The sequence below is a fragment of the Leuciscus leuciscus genome (assembly GCF_965113295.1).
Source record: "Leuciscus leuciscus genome assembly, chromosome: 21".
Taxonomy (NCBI): domain Eukaryota; kingdom Metazoa; phylum Chordata; class Actinopteri; order Cypriniformes; family Leuciscidae; genus Leuciscus; species Leuciscus leuciscus.
In genome coordinates, this window is record NC_138745.1 from 28,420,527 (window position 1) to 28,438,296 (window position 17,770).

General features: G+C 37.0%; 1 protein-coding gene across 3 annotated transcripts in view; it reads left to right on the forward strand.

Annotated features, from left to right (window-relative positions):
• The window catches only part of cyth1b (cytohesin 1b), a 69,283-nt gene that overhangs the window by 20,999 nt on the left and 30,514 nt on the right, over window positions 1-17,770 (forward strand). Inside the window, exon 1 of one of the 3 annotated variants that reach the window (XM_082152994.1) lies at window positions 14,167-14,450. The exons of the other annotated variants lie outside the window; for them this stretch is intronic. Within the exon in view, the coding sequence (XP_082009120.1) occupies window positions 14,402-14,450 (49 nt within the window). The 5' untranslated portion in view covers window positions 14,167-14,401. Of the gene's footprint in view, window positions 1-14,166; window positions 14,451-17,770 lie in introns of those variants that run through there. 3 annotated transcript variants of the gene reach the window in all.

A 17,770-nucleotide genomic window follows, 5' to 3' on the forward strand; every position in this document is an offset into this window, starting at 1 on the left:
CAAATCATTCAGTCCGGTTTTGTAAACTGAACCAAACAATTTAATATCATTTAGCATTCAGACTTACACTTCTGTTTTGGTTTTCATGGCTTCAAACTTTGAATAAGGTACTTTGATTGACCACTTGATATTTGTCATCATGTTTATGGAGCTTTATTGTCATTTTTGGACCTTGACAACCCCAGTCCTGATTAATTTTCTTTATATTGAAAATACTTTTTAAAAGAGTGGCCAGGATTTTATTCAGATGAACCTGTTGTGCTCCGCAGAAGAAAGAAACTCATACTTGTGAGACATTTTTTTTAGTTTTTGGTTTTAGTTCGTTTACCCTCCTGAATGGACCTTTCCACTTCTGCAATAGGCCATAGGACCATGGTGCATTTGTGCCCTATGTGGAGTTGAGTTCTGGAGCTGCACCTTTCAAAGCAATGAGTAATGACATCATAAACCGAGGCAGCCTCCGGGGTTTCTGCTAATGTGTGATGCTTTGCTCTGCTCTGCTCCATACATGGGCTTTATTGGAACAGGCTGTCAGCATCCCAAGCAGTGCCATGACCATTTCTTGAACGCAATGGCCAATCAGAGGTGTTTAAGTTAGCACTGAACAAAAACTCTTGCGTTTTGAGCGATGAGTGCATTCTGATGTTCTGCATGCTCGCAAATCCTCTCATTATGACAAATAATTATGTAAATAAGAGATTCATTGTGCAGTCAGCTTAATTGGTTATAACTGAACTTTGTGAGATTGCAATGAACTAACTAAGATGAGTGACAGCTTTTTAGTGGTTATTGCACGCTTTCTGCCATGCCAAATCCAGCATACATTGTGCTTGCTCATCTGTTCAAATTAACAGTGATTTGTGACACTTTAATCATTTATCTGGAGCGTTTATGCTGAGAGATGTGTAGGTCGTGCGGTGACATGAAACTTGAAACTATTTCAAGGAAATCTAAATGTGTTTTTAAAGGGGAAGCGCATCATCTCAACCTTAGCCTGGAGTTGGTTCACCCTTGTTGGTGGAATTGATGAGGTTTTGTGACTCATGTTCATGAAGTGTAGGCATAATGTAATGGGTTTGGGTGTATTTGTAGGATGGACTATATTGTGGTTTAGTGTTGTTTTAATATAGAACTGGGTCTACTTCCGTTATAATAAATACGGGTTCGGGTTGTCATTCTGTATGTTCTTGCCACAGCCCTGCAGCCATGACTGTATTATGTTTAAAATGAGGGCAAATACAGTCTCCCACATGTAAGTCAATGTAGGCTATCTAAACTTTGACACATACTATTCAGAATAACTGTTTTATTAGATGTGGGAGATGTTTCATGCATCACCCTGTCACAGATATATTGCAGTGTCACATCAGACTCCCAAGGGATTTCATAAGGATTTATTGCCATGGCTTTTGGAGCTTCACTGTTGACTTTGCTCGTATGCTGATGTTTAAAACCTCAGATTTTTATTCTTTTTTTCTTTTCTTTTCTATTTTATGAAAATGTCATCACCAAGACTATAATGAGCCAGTAACATTTGAAGAAAATTAGAATGGCAGTTATCAAAATCCCAGAAAGACAAACTAAATTAACACTTCTGGTCACACTTTAGTTTAGGGAACACATATTCACTATTACCTTTTGCCTCAAACTCCTAATTCACTGCTTATTAATAGTTAGTAAGGTAATTGTTGCAGTGGATAATAGTTAATAGTGAGAATTGGTCCCCAAACTAAAGTGTTAAATTGATCAAAAGTAAAGAATCCAGAAAAATATAAATATATTAAATTTATATGTTAAATTGTAATAATATTGAACAATATTAAGTTTTTTTTTTATTATGTTCAGTCAAATAAATGCAGCCTTCATGAGCATAAGACACTTCTTTAAAAAAATTCAATTACATATCTCTATATCCCATTCTCTCTCTCTCTCTCTCTCACACACACACACACACACACACACACACACACACACACACACACACACACACACACACACACACACACACACACACACACACACACACACACACACACACACACACACACACACACTTAAGCGTATGTATTTATATACTATCGTCTTACCAGACTCGGCTTGGCTCTAGTTGTTCAGCAACATTTATGCTTCTGTTATTTCCTTTCATATACTGTGTCCATGGAAATGGTTTTTGCTCTGAATCATTCATCATGACATGGAGAGCATTCGAAAAATTCTTTGAGAGGGCTATTTTAACAGGTTTCTTCTTTAATCGTGCAGCTGCTGTGCTTGCTCTGACTTTTAATTCTGTGCTGAAAACAGAACAGCCCACCAGGCCCTCGTGATGCAAATGACTGCGCTGACCTCAGTCTTCACATGGACACTTCTCAGAGATTGTGTCACACACAGACAGCGTAGATGCTGACGATGATTGTCCAGCCAATGTGGTTTGTTCTCAGTTGGTAGTGTCACAGAACGGTTAAAGAGCTTCTGATTAAGTTAACTATAAAGCTTTACAATCAGATACAAAATAAAAGGACACTAGTCTTAACTGATAAATGTCAGCCAGCCTAAACCAGGTAAATGATTTGCTTATACTCAAGTATTTGGTCATTTGAGAACTGTGTCCATTTAACAGAAGTAATAGAATGCTAGATTTCTATTGCATTAGAGACTAAATGTACTGACAGTGACAAACAGAGTCATAGAAAACATCAGATAAAAAGTTTTGGTCATGAAAAATACCAGATCATTTTGCTATAATGATGTCCAGGCCTGGAAAACTCCAATCAAAATCTTAAACTGTCATGCAAAATTTCTGTGGTAAAGAAAGATTGTTTTCTAATTATGCTCGGCTCTAAAATATTTAACTTGCAACTGATTGCTCTCTGTGAGTTACATTTCGATGAATGTTTAAAATTCATTGTCCATTAATCATAAACTGACTTGAAAATGTATAAAAAATAAATGCATTAGCCAAAAGTTGTGGGAAACCTGGATAATGCACAATTACTGAATTGAAAATGTTTTTGAGAGAATTTTTCAAGTTAATTGGATTTCATTTTAGCATTTGTGTGTGCGTCTCTTTTGCTTTCATTAAATTGTATTATTTAATCTGCATTATATCGGCCATCAGCCTCTCTTCTGTCTAAGTGTACGCATTGCTATCAGCCATTAAATAAACAATATATACAGAGATTAGGATAATGCCTCTCTTCACAAACACCACATATTTAATTTTTTGCTGCAGTTTATCATTATCTTTGCTTTGTCCTCTACGGCACCACCTCACCTGCTCCCTCTCTCTGTCAGCTTTAAAACAGGTGTGCGGTGGTAATGAGTGTCTTTTGCATAGCACAGTGTGTTCTGGGAAAACAGAAGTGAGAGAAGGAACGAAGGAATCAGAGATGTGTGGGAGAGAGAGAGAGAGAGAGAGAGAGAGTGGTAAGATGGTATAACTGTTTATTTTGGTCTGTCTCCACCTGGTCTTGAAATGCCTTGAACTCAAACCACTTGGCGACAACACTGATAATTCATTCTTAAAATATATATCAATCCATGCAGCCCTGCAATCTATTTTTGATAGTTAGTTTAGTACAGAAATGTTTACGAAAACCGTTCTTGATGTATGTTTGCTTTTATACAGTCAGGAAAATCATTTTAGACATAGCAAAAACTCCAAAACCAATATAAAGTGAGCTGCCAGCCTAGGCAGTGTTTTAAAGTGTCCCTATTATGCTTTTGCGGATATTACCTTTCATGCAGTGTGTAATATAGCTGTCTGTGAATGTAAAAAATCTGCAAAGTTTCAAAGACCAAAGTGCTTGACAAATGGGGTTATTTTCTCCCAAAAAGAAAGAACCGATTGTGAACTGCCTGACATGATTCGTCAGTCTTACTTCCAGCAAAGACCTACGCAAGTTTGTAACAAATTTGTATAACGCCATCCCTATGGTCTTCATCGGCTGCCCGTGAACTGTGTCTGCTTTGACCCGCCTTCAAACACTGTAGATGTAGCTGAGGCCGGGAAGAGTTTGATTCGTTAAGAACCATTCAAATTGCATAATTGGGGCACTTTAAGGCATTTTAAGCATACACTTTTTGGACAGATTCAAAGGTAGCATTGCAAGTATCCTTTTCTGAGAATGCAATCCCATAATGCACTGTAACAAGCTTAGTGAAAAAAGTAAATGGCAGATGATTTTTTTAAATGCGTGTTATTTAAAGGGGTGGTTGATTGTGATTTCACTTTTTTCATTTTAAATGGTGTGTAATGTTGCTGTTGGTGCATGAACAGTATCTGTAAAGTTGCTGCGCTGAAAGTTCAACGTAAGCAGAGATATCGTCTTTTAAAAATCAGGAAGTTTAATGCCTACAAAAACGACTCGAATGGGACTACAACGAGATACTTCCCGGGTTTTATACGTAACTAACCCATGCAAAAAAGGGGGCATGGCCATATTTCTGCGGCTTTGTCGAAGAGGAAGAGTTATAGTGGAGAGCTGTAGCCATGCCGTCGAAAGTGTGTTATTTTCACCCAGCTGCCAGGTCTTCTGTGTTGGGGCTTCATACATACGGACGCTGTAGTTCGTCAACAATGGCTAAAATTTACGTTTGATTATGTTCCTGAAAATTTCAATCGTAATAGCTCATGTGCTGCGCATTTTACGGAAGACAGCTTCCAGAATCTCCACGAATTCAATGCCGGATTCAACAAGAAACTGTTACTAAAACATGAAGCAGTTCCAACTTTAAAACCAGAGGCAGCAGTTGTTGGGCCACAACCTGTAAGTAAGACTTAATAATGTTTGCATGTATAATTTCAGACGTAATGTTTTAGTTTTATCAAGGACGTAAACAAATGCCAGCGCTGGCTTTAGTAGCCACTTACACGTACAACGCGTACAGACATTTTGGACCTGAATTTGTAATTATGTACTAATTTTGTAAATGTATTTTCCATGTATATTTTATGACGTAATTTTTCGATTTGATCAAGAACGTAAACCAATGCCAACGCTGTTTGTTTATAGCCAGTTAGTTCGATGCTATTTTGTGTGTATAAGACAAACGTGTATAAAGTTCCAAAAATTATATGTAATCGCAACAGCAAACTTCAGCTGCTGAAGTTAAAACAATAACTTTAAAAAACGGTATTACTCAGTCATTTATTCAGTTATATTAAATGTTTAATCAGGAGAAAACCGTATCTCAAAAGCTAACAAGCAGCAGTAGCATTTTCAAGTAACAGCGTATCGAAATTCTTATATAATAATAGTAGATTAGAATAGAATAGAATAGAATAATAATAATAAAAAATGTACCATTCAGAAACGTTTTGTAAGAGCCGAGGTTGCTTGATTCTCTTCATTGCCGCTTTCTGGGTCTGATTCTGGCTCAAACTGATACGGCAGTATTGACACCATTATTTACATTTGACCGGAGCACATGCAACTTTCGCCCGTAAAGGTAATGGGCGTGAAGTTTCCGGACAACATGCACTACGCAGTTTAGCCAATTACAACACACCGGCCCAACTAACCAATCTGAGCCCATTGCCTGTTTCTGAGGGAGTGGTTTCATAGAATCAGGAAGTCAACCGGTCGTTCAAATGACAGAGGAGAGAGCGGCTTACAATAAAGGTGAAATTTATGAAAAATAAGACTTTAAAAAAACAAAAAAAACCGAAGACATGTTATATTGCACCCCATAAACACAATCATGCAAAGAAAAAAAGCAGTAAACCACCCCTTTAAAAAAAATAGGTCTATATTTTTTAGCAAAATGTCATAACTCGATCTTCTGGTGAAACAACAGACTTCACTCTGGTAAAGTGTGACGGACTTCTTCAATCATTTAGCCCACTTAAACTCCTCCCCTTTTTTTCAATCGACTACAAGCTCATATTCAAATCTGCCTCTATCAAATCAACAACCGGTGGATTGAACAAAGTCCTACATTTGTTTTTCTTTTCGCCTCACTCTGATGCATGTCAATGTCACAATATGGAAGGAAAGATCTGTCAGTACTTATGTTTCATTGATCAATAAAAATAGCTTAATCTAATGAAAATGGACTGTTTTGCCCTGTTTTAGTGTGTAATGTGTGTTTTTTACGTTTAAGTAACACACATTATTAGCTTTGCAACATGCTAATGCCAAACTTTATTGAAATTGTAATGTGTGAATGAGTTTTAAAATCCACTTCTGTTTCATGTGATCACACTGTGTAATGACACTAGTAGGCACTCAAAGGTTTGTGAATGTGTCATAACCCCTACACAGTGGGGTTAGGGTTAGAATAGGGTTGGAATGACCTTTTTTTCTACAACCACAGCCTAAGCAACACTTCCTCTGTAATAACACCTGGTTTTCTGCCCCCTCGACACCCTCCTTAAAGGAATGTATTGAATATAGCATCTTGATGCTTTGAGCTACAGCTATGTGAACTGGCCTCACAATTCTTGAATGCTGTGCAGTTTTAATAAGATGCTCTGATGGCTGTCTCATTTGGCATTTAAATACAGCTTTTAAAAGATAAAAGCTTGAGTTGTTTGCTCGACCCTGGTGCTTAGTAATTTAAAGGCAGCCATCTGAGAAAGAACGTGGCTAATGGATGCTGCGTTATTTAATGTTAAAAGAAAATATCGTTGTAATGTAATGTTTTATGTTAGATATATTTACATATACAGAACACATACATGTATATATGTATATATTCAGGAAAACAGCACAATTGTGAGTGTGATTATTGCTGCTTTTATACAACAGTTCAATAAAAAAAAAATGGTAATATTGAGTAACTTACATTTCCTTATAGGTTTGCGATAAGATTTTAAAAAGAAGAAATTATTTACTTTTATTTTGTGAAGATGCTTTAAATTCACACTTAAGACAATGATAATGTTACAAAAGATTTCTATTTCAAATAAATGCTGTTCTATTGAACTTTCTACTCATAAAAGTGTCCTGAAAAAATATCTATCACAGGTGCCACACAAATATTTTAAGCAGCACAACTTTTTTCAACATTGATAATAATCAGAAATATTTCTTGAGCAGCAAATCAGCGTATTAGAATGATTGGATCAATTGGAATGAATCAGTTCAATGAATAATTCAATGACTTACTCAAAAAGTCAGTTCACTTGTATTATTCCTGCAATGAATCAGGCTGTGTGTAGTATGAGTGTAATCTGGACGTATTCGCCATGTTGTCATTATCATGTGACCTACCAGCATCAGTTACTGTACGTTGCTTCACCACAACTCACAAAATCCTCTCCCGTGGCCTCATGGGACAGTAAAGTGTCCATTGTATGCACACTTCAGAATCTCACCGGAAGTAGTAGTTCATCCGGGTACTTTTTGCCTACTCTTTTATGAGTAGCCTACTGTGAATTTGGATATACTTATTTTGTCACATACTGTACTGTTTTTCGCCTACTATATAGTAGGGAAGTATGCGATTTCGGATGCAGCCATAAATTTTTAAGTGAATCGCTTGAATGAATGATTCATTAACTAATTGATAAAGACAGTCACTTGTCACCACCTACTGGCCAAACTATGTAACCTGCAGAAAGAATCACTGAAAATCCTCACGCTGCATTTGAGCAATCAGCATCTAGAACTAATTATTCATTTTTATAACTGTGGTTAACATTTTTGGGGTTTTACGATTGTTTCGGCTTTGGTTGATAATATTGGCTTCTTCGATGGATCATTTCAGTTTTGCAGAAACTGTTTTGATCAAAAGCCCATAAATATACATTGTTTCATTGTTTCCTTACTTTTGATATTTTGTATATTTTAATGTAATCCATTCACAGCACAGAGATCTGTTTGGGATGAAGTTACGGGACTACAGAGTTAGCCAGGGTGATTTTAGTGGTTAGGTTATAAGGTGGAAATGATATTTTAAATGTATTCAGACTATCTCGCTAAGGATTGTGATTAAGTCTCACATCTGCTTTGCGCCGGTATAATAGCAACAGCGCCGGAGATCCGCCCACAAAGTTACTTGCGTTTCGGGTTTGATACTTGCATTTCAGATCGTTAAAATAGGGCCTTAAGAGTCGTGAATGATGCAGTGTGATGATTTCTCTTACTTTGCTTGATGACGTGAACTCGTACGGCGTCAGAAATCTTCTCCGCGGCCTTGTACCATCGTCCACTCATTTGCTGAACCCACACGCTCACTTTACAGGAGTAGAGTCCTGCGTCAGACATCTCCACGCCGTGAACTTTCATCTGGAAATCCCACTTCCCCAAGCGCCTGACGTCCACGAGCTCGGACGAGATGTTCCTCAGGCCGTCCCGGCTCAGGTGTGCCAGCGTACGACTGGTGTTCAACATCCACGTCACCTCCAGCCCCACGGAGAGCTCGGTGTCCACAGAGACCGAACAGGTGAGCAGCAGCGGCTCTCCGGTGGATAATGTGCGGTCGTCCTGAACCACAACCGTCAGGGAGTTCGCTGAGGATTTCAAAAGACAGAGATGGAACAAAAACAACTCAGATCATAATGATACAAAATCAGGACCTTAACCAGCCTTTTTTGGGGGGGTTACACTTTATGTTACAGTGTCCTTGTTACATATGCTTTCTCCTTTGCCAGAAAAATTCAGACAACTATGCCAAGATTTCCCCAAAAAGTATGAACCCTGTGGCAAAATCAAAACATTGGTCCGTTTGACTGAGCATCCAAACCCGTGAAACACAGAGGCTGCATCTGAAACGGCATACTTCCCTACTATAGCAGGCGAAGAACAGTATGTGACAAAAGAAGTTTGTCTGAATTCACAGTAATCATAAAAGAGTAGGTGAAAAGTACCCGGATGAGACACTTTACTATCCCATGAGGCCACGGGAGAGGATTTATGAATGGCGGTGAAGCGACGTAACTGTCACATGATAATGACAACATGGCGAATGTACATCTAGATTACACTCATACTACACACACCCATATATAGAATATACTTTTTTTAGAGGGCGTGAAGTAATTACTTGTACGAACTAGAGAGTATGTGATTCCGGACACAGCCTGACTCAACCAGTGCTGTGAATTTGGGGCGTGGCTAGCTGTTTGATTGACCAATGGCAGACATGGAGAGAGCTGTTTTAGTATTGGCCGATTTGCTTATAAAGCTTCTAAATTCATATTTTCCCTTATTAGTTTATACCCTAAACACGGCCTTGATAATCCTAATCAAATTTGCTATTCACAATTGTAATTAGTAGGTTGACTTATTTTGTCTTTTTGACCTTGCAATAAATATAACCTGCACATGTTTTCATGCGTTTCACCCGTCTCCTTCAATCTGCGCTGTCTTTCAGTAGCAGCCGTTTGCTGTTTCTGTGAGGCATGAAGGAGGAGAGACTGGGAAAGAACATAAGGTGACAGAAAATTACAGAGGAAAAGAGAATGTACCGAATTTGCTGGAAATGTGAGGCCTTTGAAAAATGACATGGCACAAGCACTAATGTAACCACAGGGTCAGTAATTGTGTTATTTTTTTGTATGGTATTGTTTTTTTGCCCTGCTTTCCAGTGCAGAGGGAGAAGAGAACATTACTGTTTCTATTCTGAATTAGGTTGTGAATGAACTACTCTCTGTTTCTCTCTCCCGACTTTCTCTCTCCCATTCTTTTCTACCAAAATAGCTTTATTAAAAGATAACGGCACATTTATAGAGATAATTATTAGGCCATTAGTCATTATAAAAATCCGGCATCCAGAAACACCCCCCCACATTATTTTATAATCCAACACCAGCTTTACTGAATGCAATAAAGTTTTTTTTTAATATATATATATTTTTTTTTTTCAGTGCTTAAAATTGTGGTCAGCAGCTGTGCTTTAAAGACTGTATACAGGAGTACTGCTTTTTGGGTTAAAAATGCAGATAAAATATTTGCTAATAAAATGATGTTAAGTTTAATTGCAGTGCCTTCTAGTGGAATGATTATGCTACTACTTGCTTATTATGTTGTACACTATAAATGTTGAGTATATAAGTATAAAAAAATGCATGATGCATCATTTGTTTTGTCTTAAACAAAGTAGCATTTATTAGCCATTTTGAATTTGATTTGTTCAGTAAATGCAAAAATATATTCCTCTGCTAATAAATTCGGGGCAGCTAAAGTTTCCTGTTTAATAAATAATCACCTTTTCATTTACATATAGTTAGCAGTGAGAATTCTGCTAATATTTCTTTTGAAGAAGAAAACGTCTCGCAATGCAGAGATAAAATGTGCAATAGTCGTATAGACGCACATGGACCTCAATAATGGTGACAATCAAAACGGCAACAAAAGCATGGTCAACAAACATGCAAATCGTATAACAGTAAACATAATTTATTAATGCTGCATTGCATACTTGGAGCTCACAAAGCCTTAAATCTGAAAAAATGGTTCATTATGGAACTGTTTGTTACAGCTCTTTTGGGCTGGTTAGGACAACATTTGGGGGAATATTACTTCTTTAATGTATTTTAAAGTATTCCACCAATCTTATCTGTGACTTGCATTGCATGGTAGATAATATTTAATCATTTTGCATGCTACAGTATTATTTGGGATATTTAAAGATCTTGCACAATCACTTGCTTGGGTTCTCCCTCACTAATGTCAGAGAGAGTGTGATGTACCAAATGCTCATGTGACTCATCACGTGACCATGTGTGTGTCAGATGTGTGTACTGTATTAGCTCAACGGTAGAGGACGTGATTTGTCTCTCCAGCAGTGCATATGAAGGTGACAGTACAGGAGTCGCTGCAGGGAAACTTTCCGAGACACTTCTTTTCTTTGGAAAGGTGAGAGTATGCTAAGGGCCAGATCTTGTGAAACTCTTAGCCCTAGACTATATTACTGGCAAGGACCATTTAAGTGTCATGATCAAATATTTAAACTGTGACAAATTAATGTACACATTATAATATACTTCAATTAGCCTATTAATTATTAACAGTCCCCCAGGTTTAATTAGGAAAGCTTATTATTAAATATTTACATAAGTTATAGCGCGGTCACAAGAGTAATGGCAACTTGGGAGTTTTGAGACACACACACACAAACACACACGTTGTGCTTTCATTTTCTATGGGGACTTTCCATAGACATAATAATTTTTTTTACAGTATAAACTATATTCTATTCCCTTACACTAACCCTACCCCTAAACTAACCCATTACAGCAAGCTTTCTGCATTTTAGCATTCTGCATTTTGTCCCCATAACGTATGGTTTACCAGTACGTACACACACACACACACACACACACACACACACACACACACACACACACACACACACACACACACACACACACACACACACACACACACACACACACACACACACACACACACACACACACACACACACACACACACACTAAAACAATAATAAGTAAGAAAGCAAATCCAAAGTGAAGCCATTGTTCCTATGGAAATGCTTCAAATCTTGAAATCACTTCCCAGTGAATGCCATGGAAACAGAGTTAAATTCAAGCTTTAAACACATTGTTTTTCTTCTATTAAATATGCATTTGGATATTTTGCTTCTATAGTAATATTGTTTTATTTGAAGGATTTTATGGCATTTATATATATGTGTGTGTGTGTGTGTCTGTGTACAAGATCTTGGTAGTTATGAATCTACCCACACATCTAAATTATCTTTGCATAGAATTGGAAACTTAATAAGCATGCATTGCCATGACAACTGAAACTTTTTTACAAGATGCATCAAAGCATCTCAGTATTGAATATCAGACATTTTCCAGTCTTGCAATCACTAAACATGTATCTTATTCTATATTTATTTGAATATTGTGCAATATTATTTCCATAATTTTTTTTTTTAAACCTGTATTCTATTTTAATATTAAATTTTTTTATGTAATTTATTCCTGTGATGGCAAAGGAATTTTAAAATCTATTTTTTAAATCCAGAAACTGTTTATTTCCATTCATATGAGTCTCTTTGAATCTCTTGTACATCAGATCTTAAAAATAAAAACTTTTATTTAAACATTGAACAATGGTTAGATCAAAATGGCCCTGACTTGTTGCAGTTAATCATCAGTATGTTGACATGTACGTAATAACATATTGAGTTATGTGTCTGGGTGACGCAAAGCAAGCACAAGAGTGTCATTATGTCAGTCTGGCTGAGGACAGCAAGATATTTCCTCAAGTGCTATCTTGTAAATATGCCTTGATTTGTCACAGAAAGTGTCAAGAAACATATTTCTATATATCTCAGAAACTCTTGTACACTCTATATCTCTTGTTGTTTTCTCTTGTTGGTTTGCCTTGACATGCCATACAAACATACTCTTTCTTTTCAAACGTACAGTGCAAGTCAAAAGACACAAAGAGCTTATTTCATTATCAAATTAATTACGTTTTTTGGCTGATTATCTTTGAGGAAGACGCCTTGTTTGTTCTATGGTTTTTAGTCTGCTTTGTCATTTCTCAGCCCACAAGGCTGTTCATTTTCCTGGTAAACACTACTGTATGCTGTGCCGTTTGCACACCCTCTTCTCTACAACACACAAACAAACCATCATGAGCCGCGCAATGTATTCCTTCTGCTTCTAACACTGTTGACACTGGCCATAGTTGCAACAGATTTGTGAATTTTGAATACCGAAAGAAATGTTTGAGGGAAATGTGTGCTGTTTCCCTTAACAAAATCGGTTTCACAACTCCAGGTGCTGCTATCACACTATGTCTGATGCTCAACTTAGATTCACACTTTGATGTATTTTTCTTTGCCCTTTATAATATCAGGTTGGTTCCACATTTGTTCTTTAACTGTCTTGAAGGGTCAGTAAACACCCAAACAAAGAACTTGTTCACGTATGCTCGGTCATCCCCTATTGAGGATAATCAGCCATTGGTCACGGTTGAGATGTGACCACTATTCTCCTGGGGGCGAGAAGAAAAAAGAAGAAGCCTCTGTTTATAAAAGTAGATGGAAGACTGATTTGAATGTACCCTTGAACATCCTACAAGTCTCTAAGTGTATTCTGTCTGCGTGCTTTCTATCTTTCAGGTTATTTTAGGTTGCAAGAATTTATATCAGTGCACAACTGCATGCAAAGTTTTAAATAGCTGTATGGACTTATAATCACTTTTTAGTTTTCATGCAGTTTGCATGGAAATTATTTCCTCTTTTGGACTAAATTATGTGTTCTCTGTCTTGTTTGGACTTTTGTGGTATTTACCGTTTCTCTGCCATGTTTGTAGTTATTAGTGAGTGTCTTCCCCAGGTGTGTCTTGTTAACTCGTTATCTTGTTATCCTTATTAGTAATAAAAAACTAAGTAATAACACCTTGTGTATACCTTGTGCTTCTCTTGTGCCTTGTCAGTCAATGTTTGGTGTTTCTTGTGTGTACCTGCCTTCTGTGCTCTGTGGTTTTTTTGTTTGGATTATTAATAAAACCCCATTGGCTGGTTTACAGACTAGGCTTAAGCTAGTCCCTGACTAAAATGCATGTTTGAGCTTTCTTAACTGAAAACAACTTGCACTTACATATCTTCTAATCAATGTTGAAAACAGTTGAGCTGCTTAATATTTTTTAGTTTTTCTTTAACTCTTTGAGGAATACAAATTTCAAAGAGAAGCATTTATTTAAATATTGTAACAGTGTAAAAGTCTTTACTGTCACTTTTGATCAATTTAATGTGTTCTTGCTGAATTTGAACGCCTATCACCTTTTTTTAAACAGAGTAAAATAAATATGCATAATTGCAGTTTGAGAGTTTCGCCAGTTGACTGCCAAGCTGAAACCAAGCAATAAAAACGTCTAGCCTACCATTATGAATGGTTTGCTATTTATAGAATAGGGAAGTGTTTTTACTGTTACTTTGAAAGGACACATTTACGGGGTTTGTGCAGTTCTTTTTTCCAATGCATAAAACTTTCCTCCTACAAGTGTCAGTCAAGCCTAGCAACCACCACTAATGAGCTGCTCTCAGAACGATCAAAAAACCACATGAGTGGGTAGTTATGTTGACGCTACCATACTCCCTAAAAGTTCAGACATAACTCATAATTGTTTTTTAGCTTCTATTCTCATTCCTTTGTAAGATTTACAAGTGTGTTTGTGGGTACTGCACGCACACACACACGCACACAAAAAGCTTCGCGCTGATTGGTTGGTCGTCATCTTTAGGACACGCCCCGTCTGCAGAGCATGAGGGTTTCATGCAGTGACATCCGGTCTCTGCTGTTACTTCGCGAATACTTTCAAACACTCTTTCCAGCTTCATTTTTGTAGACGTGGTTTTCGGTACATTTCAAATTGTCGATTTCAAATTTCAAGTTGGCAGGTTAAAGTGTTGTGTTTTGTCAAACCGCCAGCTGGTAACGTAATATCTCCGAATATCACAAGATCAGCGCATGTGTAAAGCGGCTGCAATCATGGTGCTGAAATCAGAAGATGGAATCGGTGAGTCGATCTAATAAGTTTTCACATTTGCAGTGGCCAATGATGTTTAAAAATATCATCGTTGTCGCTTTGTTTTTGCTTCCTGCTTTTTGAATAGTTGAATATGAATGGAAACCGTTACGGTCGATATGCAACAGGTCCATCCATGCTGTCTGAAGGGAAAGGTTAAATGATGTCCGATTGGTAAACGAATCATTCGTATTAGTCGGATCTTATCAGTGAATCGATTGAACCGTTTCACAAATCCAATCTGAACGATTTGTTTACGCATCGGGCTGAATCGGACCTAGCGTTTTTCGAGTCAGCTAAACAGCATCAAACAAAGCATGAAGGCAATACAGATAGATACGGAAACAACAAAACAAAAGAAGACTGTAAGATACACTTACAGATTATGTGTTGGCAGGGTAACAAACAAAACAATAACACTAATCAGTTGACAACTTAAGAAGACACAAGGGATGAAAATGTGTTACTTGTCTAGATCATCTATGAATAGAGAAATGAGAGTTATAGCCAGTACATTTTTGTTTAATAAACAAATAAACACATGTTTAGGCTATAAACATAAATGTATGTGAAAATCAGTTTATAAATTAATTATTTAATATTTCCCTATATTTTCTTTTGCGTTGTCAAACAATCCAAAGAAAACATCTTTAAAACAGAAGGAAACGTCACTTACAAAATAAGATCGGATAAACATTAACAAATCTGAGCATAATTTCTCTGTGTGGGTGCATTGCCAAAACTAGTGAATGACATCTTCCTCAGAAAAAAGCAGCAATTCACTTCAATGTCATATTAAAGGGATAGTTCACTTTGAAATTAAATTTTGGTATGTTTTAGCTTACCTCAAAGGGCATCCAAGATGTAGGTGTCTTTTTTTCCGCAGTAGTTTCAATTTTGATATTTTTAGGTCAAACCGTTCTTGTCTGTCAGTCATATAATGCAGGTCGATGGTCACGGTCTCAAAGAGCAAGCACAGAGTCCAAATTAAAACAATTCCCCGTCGTCCAAATTAAACAATTCCCCATCGTAAGTACACATTGATGGCCTAAGACACGAAACGAGCGGTTTGTGTGAGAAAACAAACAGTATTTATATAGTTTTTACCTCTTGAACACAGCCACGTCCAAGTGATCTGAGAGCGCGGGCGGGTATAGATATATACACTAGATGTCGCCTTGGCTACGGTTTCCAATGAACTGCAGTAGCCAAGGCGACATCAATTGTTTTAATTTGGACTCTGTGCATGCTCTTTGAGGTGGTGACCATAAACCTGCATTATATGACTGACAGACAAGAACGGTTTGACCTAAAAATATAAAAATTGAAACTACTGCGGAAAAAAAGACACCTACATCTTGTATGCCCTTGAGGTAAGCTAAAACATACCAAAATTTAATTTCAAAGTGAACTATCCCTTTAATGTCAACAATTAAGGTCAAAGGCTTTGGTTGGGTAACAGTTGTGTTACTTTAAATTTAATTGAATTCATTTAAATGTTATTTCTATTACTTTATTGGTTTTGCCTCATGAGTGGCAAAGACCATACTTTCTCCCAGGGTAAATTCTCTACAATATTCCAATATGGTAGGCTATTACACAAGGAATTTTTATTATCTCTATCTGAAAGAGAGCTCTGATTTTATAAGTATTTTTTGTTGCTCTACAGAAAAGCATACATTTCTTGTGTCTGTTAGCAAGTACATGGCCATGGAAATGTATTCCCTTGCAACAGTAAAGACACTCCAGAGGGAATGGCATTGAAAACAATAGCATATTCATTAGAAGTTATAGGCTAGAAGTTTATATTTCTGTAAAATGGATAACATTTCTATATTTGTATATGATTAACACTTTGCAAGGGGCACATTAAAACAATCCCACACAAGCTGACCTGATCTCTACCATGATTCGGTAAACTTTAATGACCCAGCGGATGGAGGCACTCTCACTTGACCTATTGATATTGGATGCCAGTAGGTTCATTTTTTGTTAAACTCACTCAATACATAATTTATCATGTAGAAAATGAGTGTTTTTTAGAATAGTAAGTTTTAGTATTAATGGGTTGATGAAAAATGTGCATCTTCAGCCGTTTCTTGAAAATGGCTAAAACCCTCAGCAGCTCGGATTGAGTTCGGCAGGTCATTCCACCAGCTTGGAGCAGTCAAGGTCATGTCTCTTAGTTCACATGCAGAACGCAAGCTTCAGTGCCTTGAATTTGATGCGAGTGGCAATTGGCAACCAATGCGTTTATAAAGAGAGGTGCTCTTTTGGTGCTCCATCCATCCATCCATCCATCAAAATGAAAGAAAATTGGGGACTAATAAGACTTGATTAAAATGTGTTTTTACTCTTTGCTTCTCTCCCTTTTGTTCATTCAGATGAGAGTTAAGCATGTGCTGAGACAGAGCCCCTCAGTCTCGTATATGAGACAAACCGTTCTGAAAATAGCACAGCGACACTACTGACTGCTGTAATGGACTCATTTGAGATGAATGAAAACTTGTCCTGATATGTCGCCTGCCAAACTAAAAACCGTTTGTTACAGAATTTGTCGCTTTATTTTTATCTTTAGCATTTTAATAATACATTTATATGTTTTATTCCTATTCCAATATACAGTATTTCTGGATAAGAAAGGAAGTAATTAAAGGGGGCCTAATTTCAGCTGCAGTTTTCCATACAACTTTATTAGCATTTAGTAACATAGTTTGTTCAGTAATAGTCTCATGTTCATTGAATAAATACAATTTAGTAAAACATTTATTTTTTTGTCTTTAACAATGTTTCTTGTTCTTCTGTAACTGTTTGGCATTTATTTATTTACTTATTTAATACGTTCAGGGGGGATTTAACATGGATTTAGACTTTCAAAAGATTCATCGCATAATGTAGTTTAGTGATGTTTTTTATTTGACCTAAAGTCTCTACATTGTGACTCTGGGCATTCAGCAATGGCTGGTTGAGACCAATCCTCTTTCCATCCGTACTCTTACCCTGTATATCCAGGTCAACAGTGGCTTTACTTGGTGCGACCCCCAAATCAAGTTCTCTAGATTAAGAAAGGCCTGATTCGAGCCGGTTCTCTTGTAGGATCTGCTTTTTTATTACTCAAAGTAAACCATGTGCTCAGAGGTTTTTGCTATGTGATCGAGTGATTTCATTTTTTTCCCATTAATGAAATTCTCACTGAATTCAGGTCACGTCTAGATCAGATGTTTTTTCTGGTCAGAGTACCAAAGCTTGTGCCTTGCTGAGTTTTTTTGAGCTATGAAAACAGGCTAAACTGGACTGAGCCAGTACTGTGT